Source organism: Acomys russatus, chromosome 11, assembly GCF_903995435.1.
Source record: "Acomys russatus chromosome 11, mAcoRus1.1, whole genome shotgun sequence".
Classification (NCBI taxonomy): Eukaryota; Metazoa; Chordata; class Mammalia; order Rodentia; family Muridae; genus Acomys; species Acomys russatus.
The window spans coordinates 12,296,158-12,309,392 of record NC_067147.1 but is presented as its reverse complement, the minus strand read 5'-3'; the positions used below and the strand labels follow the sequence as shown (position 1 = coordinate 12,309,392).

The following is a 13,235-nucleotide window of genomic DNA, read 5'->3' as shown; positions in this document are numbered from 1 at the left end:
TTTTTTGCCTTCCTATTCATTTCAGCGTTCCCTGTGCCTAAGGTTAGGTTAGGAGAGCTGGTCCACCTGACCTCACTTTTGCCTGCTGTTTCCTTCCCACCCACCCCCCCACCCACCTTCTACGTCCTCTTTCTCCTCCGCCCTCCCTCCCCCCTCCACCCCCTACCCCCTTGCTCTATCACTGATTCCACATCCCCTTTTAGAAGGTAGGCTTGCTTCATACCATGCTCAACAGCCCTCTCTCTCCCCAGGCCTGTTCCTCTCCTCAGCTGTTAGCAACAGCCATCTGTGTTTGCTCCAGCCTGGAGACTGTCACAAGCTATATCTCAAGTTTTCTGTTGTCTGTGATTAAATCTCTGTGGCTTTGTGGCCGAAAAGGAACTAGGGAAAGCCCAGGAAACACTTGTCCAAAGTTCTTAAGGGGACACCAAAAGATTCAACAGTAAAGAGGCATTTTAAGGCAGTGTGGATTTTGCTGTTTCTTTGTTTTTGTTCTCTTGTTTGTTTTGTGATGCTGGGAGCCTGGAATGTGCCAGTGCCATGCTCAGCTACTGAGCCAGCTCCTCAGTCCTAATGTCATTGTTAAAAACAAAAACTCCAGCACTCAGGGAGGCAGAGGCAGGTGGATCACTGTGTGCTCAAGGACAGCCTGGTCTACAAAGCAAGTCCAGGACAGCCAAGGCTACACAGAGAAACCCTGTCTATGGGTTTAAAAAAAATCAATAAAAATGAAACAATAAACTGGCAGGGCATAGTGGTTGCAGGCCTTCAATAACAGTACCCAGGAGGTAGAGACAGGCAGATCTCTGAGAGTTTGAGGCCAGCCTAGCCTATACACTGAGTTCCAGGACAGTCAGGGCTGCTATACCAAAAAACCCTGTGTCGCAATAAATAAATGGTTGATTGATTAAAACTTAAGTTAGTAGAAATATTCCATGAAGAATAATACAGTATTGACCCAGGCATGGTGGCACATGCCTTTAATCCTAGCACTCAGGAGGCAGAGGCAGGGGGATCTCTGTGAGTTCAAGTCCAGCCTGGTCTACAAAGAAAGAGTCCCAGGACAACCAGGCCTACACAGAGAAACCCTGTCTTGAAAAACAAAACAAAACAAAAAATAATAATAATAATCACAATAATAATAATAATAAATAAAAGGAATACAGTAGCAGGGGGCTGGCTCAGTTGGTAAGAACACTGACTGCTCTTCGAGGACCTAGGTTCAATTCCTAGCACCCATAAGATAGCGCACAACTCTGATTCCTGTACCAGAGGATCCAACACCTTCACATAGACATACATGTAGTCAAACACCAATGTACGTAAAATACAATTTAAAAAAAAAAGAATACGAGACGGGCATGGTGGCGCACACCTATAATCCCAGCACTCGGGAGGCAGAGGCAGGTGGATCGCTGTGAGTTCGAGGCCAGCCTGGTCTACAAGCAGGTCCAGGACAGCCAAGGCTACATAGAGAAACCCTGTCTCGAAAAAAAAAAAAAAGGAATACAAGATCAAACTCTGTGTGTGTGTGTGTGTGTGTGCGTGTGTGTGTGTGTGTGTGTGTGTGTGTGTGTGTGTGTGTGTGTGTGTGTAGGCTAGAGAACTACCTCTGGCCACAGCTCCTCAGGGACCATCCACATTGATCTCTGTGTTTTCAAGGTTATGTATTTGTGTGTGTACACCACATGGGTACAAGAGCAAGTGGAGGCCTGGGGGCTTTGGGTCCCTTGGGACTGGAGTTGTAGGCTGCTGTGAGGTATCTCATGTGGGTGCTGGGATCCAAGCCCAGGTCTTCTGCCAGAGCAACAATCACTCCTAACCACTGAGCTGATTCTTTTTTTGTTTTGTTGTTTTTGTTTTTCCGAGACAGGGTTTCTCTGTGTAGCCTTGGCTGTCCTGGGCTCACTTTGTAGACCAGGCTGGCCTCGAACTCAACAGCAGTTCACCTGCCTCTGCCTCCTGAGTGCTGGGATTAAAGGCGTGTGCCACACGCCTGGCAAATGAACCAATTCTTACCCACCTTTTGTTTTGTTTTGTTTTGTTTTGAGACAGGATCTCACTATATAATTCTGGCTGGCCTGGAATTCTCTAGACAGACCAGACTGGATCTCATAGAGATTTGCCTGCCTCTGCTTTAGGAGGAGTGCTGAAATCAAAAAATCAAAGGCCTAAGCCGGGCGTGGTGGCGCACGCCTTTAATCCCAGCACTCGGGAGGCAGAGGCAGGTGGATCGCTGTGAGTTCGAGGCCAGCCTGGTCTACAAAGTGAGTCCAGGACAGCCAAGGCTACACAGAGAGACCCTGTCTCGAAAAACAAAACAAAACAAACAAACAAAAAAAAAAAAAATCAAAGGCCTGTGCCACTAGCCTGATGCACCTAGGTTTTTTTTTTTTTTTTTTTTTTGGTATTGGTTTTGGTTTTTCAAGAAAGGGTTTCTCTGTGTGCCCTTAGCTGTCCTGGACTCATTTTGTAGACCAGGCTGCACTTTGTTTTTTTTTAATTGTTGTTGTTTGTTTTTTTTTCCCCTTAACGATTTATGTATACAGTATTCTGCCTACATGTAATGTCTGCATGTCAGAGATGGCACCAGATCTCATTATAGATGGTTGTGAGCCATCATATGGTTGCTGGGAATTGAACTCATGACCTTTGGAAGAGCAGGCAGTGCTCTTAACCACTGAGCCATCTCTCCAACCCCCTGCGCCTTGTTTTTTAACATAGGATTTCTAAGTATTTGTTCTCTCTCTGGCCTCCCCAGTGCTGGGATTATAAGTGGCATCACAGCTCTGAAAGAAATATTTTTTAGGGGGCTGGAGAGTTGGCTCAGTGGTTAAGAGCACCATCTGCTCTTCCAGAGGACCCGGGTTGAATTCCTAGCACCCTCATGGCAGCTCACAACTGTCTGTAACTCCAAGATCTGACACCCTCACACCAATGCACATAAATTAAAAATTAAATAAAAATATATATTTTTTTAAAAATGTTTTTTAGGGAGCTGAAGAGATGGCTCAGAGGTTAAGGGTATTGACTCCTCCTCTAGAGGTCCTGAGTTCAATTCCCAGCAACCACATGGTGGCCCACAACCATCTATAATGTGACCTGATGCCCTCCTCTCTCCTGCAGCTGTACATGCAGGAAGATAGAGCGCTGCATGTATAGTAATAAATAAACTACACACACACACACACACACACACACACACACACACACTTTTTTTTTTAAACTTAGGTTCTGAGAGGATTCAGCCAATTGAGCAAGTCTTCCCTATGTCCAATATCAAAATTTCAAATAAAGGCAGATGTGGGGCTGGGCGTGGTGGTGCACGCCCCTTTAATCCCAGCACTCAGGAGACAGAGTTCGAGGGCAGCCTGGTCTACAAAGCAAGTCCAGGACAGTCAAGATAACATAGAGAAACCCTGTCTCGAAAAACCAAAAAACTAAAAATAAAATAAAAGGCAGATGTGTACAAAAGGTAAATACTAGATCAGGGTTCAGGAAGAACTGACCTTGTTCTAGCCAAATTTCTCAATTGTCTCCTAACCCTCTGGCTGGCAGGTAGGTCTCTGACTCAGGGGACAATTTTAAGTGGTCCGAAACTTAAACAATCATCCAACTGTGCGTCAACAAACTCCCAGGGGTTAAAAAATATATTCTTCCTTAAGAGGCAGCAGGCAGATTTGTACTCCGCTGAGCCACATCCTCCCTTTCAGAAGGGCTGCTAGACAGGGCGCCACCAGAACCGCGCGGGCCTCCTACGCACCAAGACTAGGGCACCAGCAGCCGGACCTGGGGAGCGCAGGGAGAACTAAAGTTACCAGGCTTTGGGGACCCCGGCGCCCTCTCTACCTCCTCACCTCGGGGTGTGGGCCTCTGCCAAGGCCGGAGCTGACCGGTCTCTGGCAGAGTGCAGGAGAGGACTCGCCACCTCCTCGGATAACTCTAGCTCGATAGCTCCGCAGCCTCGGCCAGCCCCGCCCCGCGCTAGGGACACCTGGTGCCCCGCAGGAGGCCCAGTGGGAGGGGCCATGGGCTCCGAGGGGACGTGTTAGGGAAGGTGGGACTGCTTTTAATCCACCTGTCCCCGCAGGTCGCGCGTGCTCTAGTTTCTGAGGACTCTGTAGGAAGCAGCTGGGTCAAGGAAGGAAGAAAAACTTCTTCAGGGCCTGAGAGGTGGGGGGAGGAGGGAGGGAAGAGGTGCAGCTCCTCTCATATGTCACTGCCTTCCCAGGCTCGTTTCTGTGGGAACCTGTATGGGGATCCCTAACTTGTTTGGGGATCCCCTGACAGGGCTCTGTATTCCTCAGTATACCCAAGACACTCCTGGAAGGATTAGGTGTGGGAATCATAATCAAATGATCCAGAAATATTTTCCTACACATTGCTCATGCACGCATGCGTGCACAAAAGCGCCCAAGGCCTCTACCAAGGAGTAGGAAATAAAGTAAGGGTTTTTGTTTTGGCTTTTTGTTTGGTTGGTTGATTTTTTGAGACAGGGTTTCTCCGTGTAGCCTTGACTGTCCTGGACTCACTTATGTAGACCAGGTTGGCCTCGAACTCACAGGCCTGTCTCTGCCTCCCAAGTGCTGGGTTTAAAGGCATCTGCCACCACCACCCAACTTATAAAGAAAGTTTTAAAAAATTATCTTCTGCCACACGCCTTTAATCCCAGCACTCAGGAGGCAGAGGCAGGCAGTTCACTGTGAGTTCAAGGCTAGCCTGGTCAACAAAGCAAGTCCAGGACAGCCAAGGCTACACAGAGAAACCCTGTCTCAAAAAAAATTTTTTTAAACTTATGTGTGTGGGTGCTCTGCCTGAGTGTGTGTCTATGCAACAGGGCCATGCCTGGTGCCCTTAGAGGCCAGAGGGGAGTGTGGAACTGGGTTTATAGAGGGTGGTGAGCTGCCTCGTGGGTGCCCTTAACTGCTGAGTCATCCCTCCAGCCTGAGGAAGTGAAATTATTTGGTGATTTCTTATTTCTTCAAGGGCAGCACAGCGTCCCTCAATGGTGTGCCTGTCCCTACTTCTCTGCCCATTGCCCTATCTTCTTTTTCCTTCCTCCTCTAGCTGAGCCAAAGTCTCCAAAACTCGCAAGGGATCAGTTTTCCTTCCCCTGTCAGCCAGCTAGCCTTCCCGCAACATAGATCCAAGCCATCGCTGGGCCACCATGGGGCATTCTGAATGAACTCACACAACTGCAAACAACTTGTAGCTTGTGAAGACCGAGAGGGACAGACGGAGCAAGTTATCCAAAGGAAGTGTCCCGCGTCTTCTCCACCCACCCTTGTCTCCAGCTTCCCAAAGAGAAACGGCCAGCCATCCAACACCGGGCCGGAATTAGAGTGCTTGCCTTGTGTGCGTAAAGCCCTGGGTTCAATCCCCAGTTCCACACACACACTGGCCTTGGTTGTGGTGTATGCCAGTGATGCCAGCACTGTTGAAGACAGGAGAATCAGAAGTTCAAGGTCATCCTCAGGAGTCTGAGGCCAGCCCAGTATACAGTCTCAAAAACAAGCAAGGAACAATAAAACACTGTCATTTATTGACTACACACTGCTCACTGAGCTTCGAGAGGAAGTCTGTCTCAAGCCTCAAAAGGCAAACAAAGGTCCTATTATTTTTAAGGTAAACTGGACAGTTTGAATTTAAATATCACCTCTTTGCTAAATTGTCTTGAGTCTAAGTTAAACATCTCTTAACTGACCTTGATACCTCCATTTGCAGATCCACCCCGGAGGCCAGAGATAAGGCAGAGGGCGCTGCAGGGGGGTGGAGGGGGGGGGGACAAACACTGCACTTCTGCAGTCCGCTAGGTCCTGGGGGAGTGGGAGCTGTTCTGGTCAGAAACCCTCTTGCTCTCGGGCCCCCACTCTGTCTTCTGCAGGCAAGTGCAGATGCCTGGACTGACCCACTCCAAAAGTACTTTGATGGACATTGCTGCTTCCAGGACCCACGGCCTCATTTCTGAGGGCCCCATCTCTCCTTCCTCTGGGAGTGGTCCACTCTGGAGGTCTCTCCAGCATCCGGTGACTGTTGCTGGCTGAGGACAAACAGCAGACAGCCGAGCAAAGCCTCTCGCATGTCTTGGGAGCTCAGTTGGCGGGCCAGACGGCGCAGCAAGGGCAGGAGGTGCTGGCGGGCCAGGCGGGCAACAGGCAGCAGCAGGCGGGATAACAGCGAGCGGAGCAACAGCGGGAGCAGCGGAACAGGCATGGCAGGGCCTGGACCTGCAAAGAGAGCCCGGGTTTTAGACTGTACCTCCAGTCTCACCTGGCAAAGCCCACAGAAGGATAGGAGTCCTCCCTTAACCTTATACCTCCGTGCTCCCCAGCCTTCAACTCATGGATTAGCTTTACTTTGGTACAGCGCCTTCTCCTGGCAAAACACCTGGCTCAGGAGATTCACTCAGTGTTAGCACAGATGGGAACCGAGGCTTGCATCCGGGAGCTGGGGCTAGGGCTTGCCCGGTTTGGCCTCCAAAGGCGCTGCTACTGTTTTCAGGACCCACCTCTCTAATCACTCCCTCCCTTGGCACTCCTTACTCTCCCACTCACCACCTCTAACCAGCCAGTGGCAGCTCTCACCAGTTAGAACTGCTGCTCAGAATCAGCTTGAGGACGCATTTGCCTGGGCTGGATACAGCATCCCCGGGTAGCACAAGGCAGCCCCACTCCACCCTACCCCCCTCAGCCTCCACCCAGCTCAGCTTGCTTGGGTGTGGAGGGGCGCAGTGAGGGAACAGCTGTGTTCTGGCACCTGGTATACTGAGTCCAGCTGCTCCCTCTTCCAGTTTTAGGAGGAGAGGAAAGGAAGGCACACGTGCAGGAATTCCCCATGGGGCGGCAGACCTCAGAGTTGGACTGTACTCCTAGTCGTGAGACCTGAAGCCTGAGGACCCTTCCCGGGGGCTCCAGTCACCTCATCACAGAAGAGGGTGGGGTGTGTTTGGTACCTCAGAGGAGGTAAAGCCGAGCATAGACACATTTTTCCCCCTTTCTTTTTGTTTTTGTTTTTGGTTCTTCGAGACTGTGTTTCTCAGTGTTCCCCTTGGCTGGCCTGGACTCGCTTTGTAGACCAGGCTGGCCTCAAATTCACAACAATCCGCCTGCCTCTGTCTCATGGTATGTTTTGCTCGTAAGAATTTCATTTATCGCTGGGTGTGGTGGAGCAGGCCTTTAATCCCAGCTACACAAAGAAACCCTGTCTCAAAAAAGCAAAAAAAAAAAAAAAAAAAAAAAAAAAAAAAATCATTCTTCTTCAGAAACAGCTGTAATTCAAGGCTGGATTCACTGGAGATCGGGGCTGTTATGGTTGATTTTAATGTCAACTTGCCACAAATTAAAATCACCTACATAGGGAGCCTCTCCTGTAGCTTCCCCTGCGTTAACTGATACGGGAAGAGCCACCGTAGTGGACGGTGGCAGCTTCTGGAAGCGGTCCAGATCAAAAGGGCCTGGCAGATGATCCGACTTTTGCTGGATTGGCCCACCCTCTAGCCCCTAATTGACTGAATTAAAGTCTTTACTTTTGATGTATGCATGCTGTCGGTTCTGTCCTTCTAGAGAACCCTGAACTAATACAGTATCCATGAAGTGTTCTGCAAACTTCAAAGCTGTGGGAATAGGGCCACTTATCGCCTGCCATTAGCTGTCCCCATCAGTATCAAAGACCCTGGAGGAAGAAAAGATTAAAGATTTTAGAAAAAGAGAAAAAGAATGTAGGTCTACAGGCCGTGAATTTCTCTTTCTTGCTTTGATGTGGTTCAGTAGTCAGAGGTTTGTCCCAGTCACCCTAGCCAAGCCCTTCCACCCCGCCCTCCTTTCCCAACCCCTGCAGCCTGGTGCCTAGCAGAAAACAGGAGAGCACTGAGTTCCTGGTCCTGCTCAAGTCCTCACCTCCGCCTTGCAAGGAAGCTATAGCTATTTCAAAAGCGAGGTCCTGAGTTAGAGGTGTCAGCATGCCTGAGCTCACACTGAACAGACGGCCATGAGTTAGAGGTGTTAACACACCTGAGGTCACACTGGACAGAGGGCCACGAGTTAGAGGGGCAGCACGCCTGAGGTCACACTGGAAAGCTGGCCGTGAGTTAGGGGGGTCAGCACACCTGAGGTCACACTGGAAAGCTGGCCGTGAGTTAGAGGGGCAGCACGCCTGAGGTCACACTGGAAAGCTGGCCGTGAGTTAGGGGGGTCAGCACACCTGAGGTCACACTGGACAGACGGCCATGAGTTAAAGGGGTCAGCAAGCCTGAGCTCACACTGGACAGACGGCCATGAGTTAGAGGTGTTAACACACCTGAGGTCACACTGGAAAGCTGGCCGTGAGTTAGAGGGGCAGCACGCCTGAGGTCACACTGGAAAGCTGGCCGTGAGTTAGGGGGGTCAGCACACCTGAGGTCACACTGGACAGACGGCCATGAGTTAAAGGGGTCAGCAAGCCTGAGCTCACACTGGACAGACGGCCATGAGTTAGAGGGGTCAGCAAGCCTGAGCTCACACTAGACAGATGGCCAGGCCTCGCCCACAACCTGCCTTTTCCCCCAGGCTTTCCCATCTTCTGTAACTGGAATTTGTATTTTTTTTTTCCAATGATTTTGGGTGTTTTCCTAGATTCCTTGCTTCCTGATGCTGTTTCCACTCTTTAGTAAATCTCCATGGCTTTACTTTCAAAGTGGAATTTGGGAGGATGACAGGATGGCTCGCCAGTTAAAAGCACAGGTTGTTCCTCCAGAGGACCTGAGTTCAGTTCTCAGTCAGCAGTCACATCAGGTGCTGCAGCTTCAGGAAAGCCAACATCTTCCGGCCTACGCTGGCACTGTACTCACAATCAAACAATCTGTAAAAAGAAAAAAAATCTCCAGATAGCAGCTGTCCTGGAATTTTCTGTGTAGACCAAGCTGACTCTCAGAGATCCGCTCGCCTCTGCCTCTCAAGGCAGATTAAAAGCATACACCACCACACATCCAGCTTAAAAAACAAAAAAAATCTAATCAGACCTTTAAAAAAATAGAGGGCTGGAGAGATGGCTCAGAGGTTAAGAGAACTGGAGGCTCTTCCAGAGGACCCTAGTTCAATTCCCAGCACCCACATGGCAGCTCACAACTGTCTGTAATTCCAGTTCCAGAGGATCTGGCACCTTCACACAGACAGACATGCATGCAAAACATTAGTGCACATAAAAATAAAATCAGCTAAAAAAATAAAATAAAATAAAATCAGCTGAGAGTGGTGGCACAGCCCTTTAACCCAGCACTTGGGAGGCAGAGGCAGGCAGAGCTCTGTGAATTTGAGGCCAGCCTGGTGTAAAAAGTGAGTCTAGGAGAGCCAAGGCTACACAGAGAAATCCTGTCTCGAAAAACCAAAATAAAAAAATAAGTAAAATCTTTAATTTTAAAAAATTTTCAGAAATAGAATCTGGTGGTGGTGGCACAGGCCTTTAATCCCAGCACCTGAGAGGCAGTGGCAGGGGATCGCTGTGAGTTCGAGGCCAGCCTGGTCTACAAAGCAAGTACAGGATAGTCAACATTACACAGAGAAACCCTGTCTGAGAAAAAGAAAAAAAAAAAAAAAAAGAAAAAGAGGGGGGAAAAAAAAAAACCCAGGAGAAATTATGGCCCATGAGATGAGAAAGGGATCTCTCAATCTAGTCTAGCTAAAACTGCTCACCCTCTGAAAAACACACATTCCAGCATAGTGAACAACACTTGCCGTGAGGGCTGCCAACACTGGGACATGTTTTCAAATGAAAATGTTAATAATAACCAAGCTTCTGTGCCAAATCATATGATCTTGGGTAGGACATCACCTTCCTGCCAGATATTTTTATGGGAGCCTCACAAACAAAACTATTCACACATGTTCACAGTGAAGCCATCCTAACTCCCTCCATCCCTGTGCTCTAGTGTGGTTTTGATTGGTTGGTTGTTTCTGGAGACGGGATTTCTCTGTGTAGCCCTGGCTGTCCTGGACTTGCTTTGTGCACCAGGCTGGCCTCGAACTCACAGCGATCCACTTGCCTCTGCCTCCCGAGTGCTGGCATTAAAGGCGTGCACCACACCACACCTAGCTTCCCTGAGTACCTTTCTATTAAGCCCTGTTTTTCAGTCTGCTAAAAATGTCCCTTTAATAAAGTTGAACTCTGCTTCACACGGACTCCTACTGAAATTCTCCTCTGTGTGGAAGCCAAAGAGCCGACTTTCCCAGAGTGCAGGTTTCTAGAGACTATGGCCTGGGGGATTAAGAGAACTAACTCCCCAAGTACCTTCAGAACAGCAAGTGTCTCCACCCCAGCACTGCAGATTAGTTTATCTAGCCTGAGGCAGGGGCTGACACACCTTGGCTACTCTCGCTTCTGCACCTGCAGGCTTTCTCTGGGATCACCGCAGTGGCCTTTAGACTGAGGGCCCTGTTTATCTTCTGTGACTACAACAGCCTTTAGAAAGCACGAGACGGGGTCTGCCCTTTTTCTGTCCCAGCTGCCCATGATTGCTATTTCATCTTTAACTAACAGTTAAGGCCACAGGTTCAGGATATGTAGCTTGGTAACAGGCCTCTTGCCTACAAGGTTTTGTTCCCATCTCTGAAACAAGCCAACAAAAACATAAACAAAAGCAAACACCACCAGAAGACCTCAAAGGGTCCAGCTGTCACCCACAAAGGCCCTGGGTAATCTGACCTCCCTCAGCTGACTGATTAAGCTTCTAATTCTTTTAAGATATATATTTTATGTATTTTTAAAAGTGTGTTCATAATTTTTTTTTTGCCTTAAAAAATGTATTCTGGGGGCTGGATGAACGGCCTAGTTGTTAAGAGGATGGGATGCTCTCGCAGAGGACCTGCGTTCATTCCCAGCACCCACATGCTGGTTAACAACCATCTGTATATAACTCCAGTTTCAGGGGATCCAATGCTCTCTATGGTCTTTCATGGGCACCAGACATGCGCATGGTGTACATACATACATATATTATTTATTTATTTATTTATTATTTTGCCTGTATGTGAACCAGGAGGTCAGAAGAGGGCACCAGATCTCACTATAGATGGTTGTGAACCACCATGTGGTTGCTGGGTATTGAACTCAGGACCTTTGGAAGAGCAGCCAGTGCTCTTAACCTCTGAGCCATCTCTCCAGCCCCATACATACATATAAACAAACAGGTATACACGTGAAATAAAACATAGATATGTAAAAATGTATTATGATTATTATATATATATGGTGCTTTGTCTGTAAGCACATCTGTAAGACACAGGAATGCCCATGGAGGCCTGTAGGCTCAGTGTTCTTGTTTTGCTTTGTTTTGAGACAGGGTCTCTCTGTGTAGCCTTGGCTGTCCTGGACTCTCTTTGTAGACCAGGCTGGCCTTGAACTCACAGAGATCTGCCTGCCTCTGTCTACTGCGTGCTGGAATTAAAGGCAGGCGCCACCACGCCAGGCCCTGGGACTGGATTTTACAGACAGTTGTGAGCCACCATGTGGGTTCTGGGAATTGAACTCAGGACCTTTAGAAGAGTGGTCAGTGCTCTTAACCTCTGAGCCATCTCACAGCCCTCCTTACTGTTTCTTTTCTTTTTATTTTTTTCTTCCCTGAGACAGGGTTTCTCTGAGTAGCCTTGGCTGTCCTGGAGTCACTTTGTAGACCAGGCTGGCCTCGAACTCACAGAGATCTGCCTGTCTCTGTCTACTGCATGCTGGGATTGAAGGTGTGCACCACCACGCCCGGTTCCTTACTTGTTTCTTAACTATGCCTCAGAGAACAGTAAGTGCTACCTAAGGCTTTGCTTTGAAGAGAGGAAAAAGTATTTGCTGTGTTCCTTGTCCTTTCTAGGTTCTTTGACTAGTGTGTGAATTAAATTGACCTGAAAACAGATTGATAAGTGAAATCAAATGTGAGGATGCTGCCTTTAATCCCAGCACTCAGGAGGCAGAGGCAGGCTGATCGCTGTGAGTTCAAGGCCAGCCTGGTCTACAGAGTGAGTCCAGGATAGCCAAGGCTAACACATAGAAATCCTGTTTCAATTCCTGCCCCCCGCCCCAGCCCAAAAAAAAAAAATTCTATACACCATCCTGAGCTACAGAGAAGAACAGCAACATGAAGCTTTCTGGGGTAACAGAGACAAACTCAGGGAGGCTGAGACGGGGAACAGACTGTCTTGTAATGTAGATAAAAGGCTCAGGAATAGGGGTGGGAATGCAGCTCTGTGGAAGACTGCTGACCTTGCAGTGTGGTTTCTCTCACTGTAAGAAAAGAAAGAAGCCTTTGTAGTAACAGTTACTTTAAAACAGCGGTCTTCCTGGTACAGAAGACTTTATAAGTGAACGGCTCCTGTCCTTCACAAAAGGGCAGCTTTTCAGAGAGACCTGTGTGTCTACAGTCGTTCAAATAGCCAGTTGAAATAATCACCATGCCAAAAAGGTGAGTCTTGAGGCAGCAAAGCTGCATCTCCTGAGTCCAAACTCAATCTTTTCCAAAAAGTTTTCACATTGCCACTTCATTCTTGCTGGCTAGCTTTCACAGTGATGGAAGACTACGCAGGCTGCTGAGGGAGAAAAGTAAGTCATCAATAGTCTTATTCAGGGGTAGGTAGACACTACATATCAACAACCCAGGCAGAATGGGCCCATTGGTGCAACAGTGGTATGAAAGTTTTCAAGAACAACCACTTACTCATTGGCAACTCATGGTTGGTACTACAAACTTGGTCACTCACCCATGGTTCTGTTTTTTATTTTTTGGTTTTTCAAGACAGGGTTTCTCTGTGTAGCTTGGCTGTCCTGGACTCTCTTTGTAGACCAGGCTGGCCTCGAACTCACAGACATCTGCCTGCCTCTCTCTTCCGAGTGCTGGGAGTAAAGGCTTGTGCCACCACACCCTGCTTCACCCATGGTTCTGTAGGTTATAGGCCATAGTGAGAAACTTACTGTTGTCATTTTGATAAATGGACATGTTGTCAAACCACCTTATAAATAGTTATGTTTAAGAAAAAAATATTTGGGCTGGAGAGATGGCTCAGAGGTTAAGAGTACTACCTGTCCCTCCAAAGGTCCTGAGTTCAATTCCCAGCAACCACATGGTGGCTCATAACCATCTATAATGAGATCTGGTGCCTTCTTCTGGTGGGCAGGTGACATGAAAACAGAGTGCTGTATACATAATAATAAATAAATAAACCTTAAAAAATATTTATGTTTATGCCCATAGATTAGTACAGCTCTCAACCCTAGTCAAATAA

General features: G+C 48.2%; 1 protein-coding gene across 1 annotated transcript; it reads right to left on the bottom strand.

Annotated features, from left to right (window-relative positions):
- Positions 1–5,785: 5,785 nt before the first annotated feature.
- Positions 5,786–6,528, bottom strand: Mymx (myomixer, myoblast fusion factor). The gene has a single exon (XM_051152567.1). It carries the CDS (start codon positions 6,211–6,213, stop codon positions 5,959–5,961), a length of 255 nt encoding a protein of 84 aa, XP_051008524.1. The 5' UTR covers positions 6,214–6,528; the 3' UTR covers positions 5,786–5,958.
- Positions 6,529–13,235: the final 6,707 nt, after the last annotated feature.

Bases quoted from the DNA above. Each gene is read 5' to 3' on its own strand.
- Mymx (XM_051152567.1), bottom strand. From the start codon at position 6,213: ATGCCTGTTCCGCTGCTCCCGCTGTTGCTCCGCTCGCTGTTATCCCGC.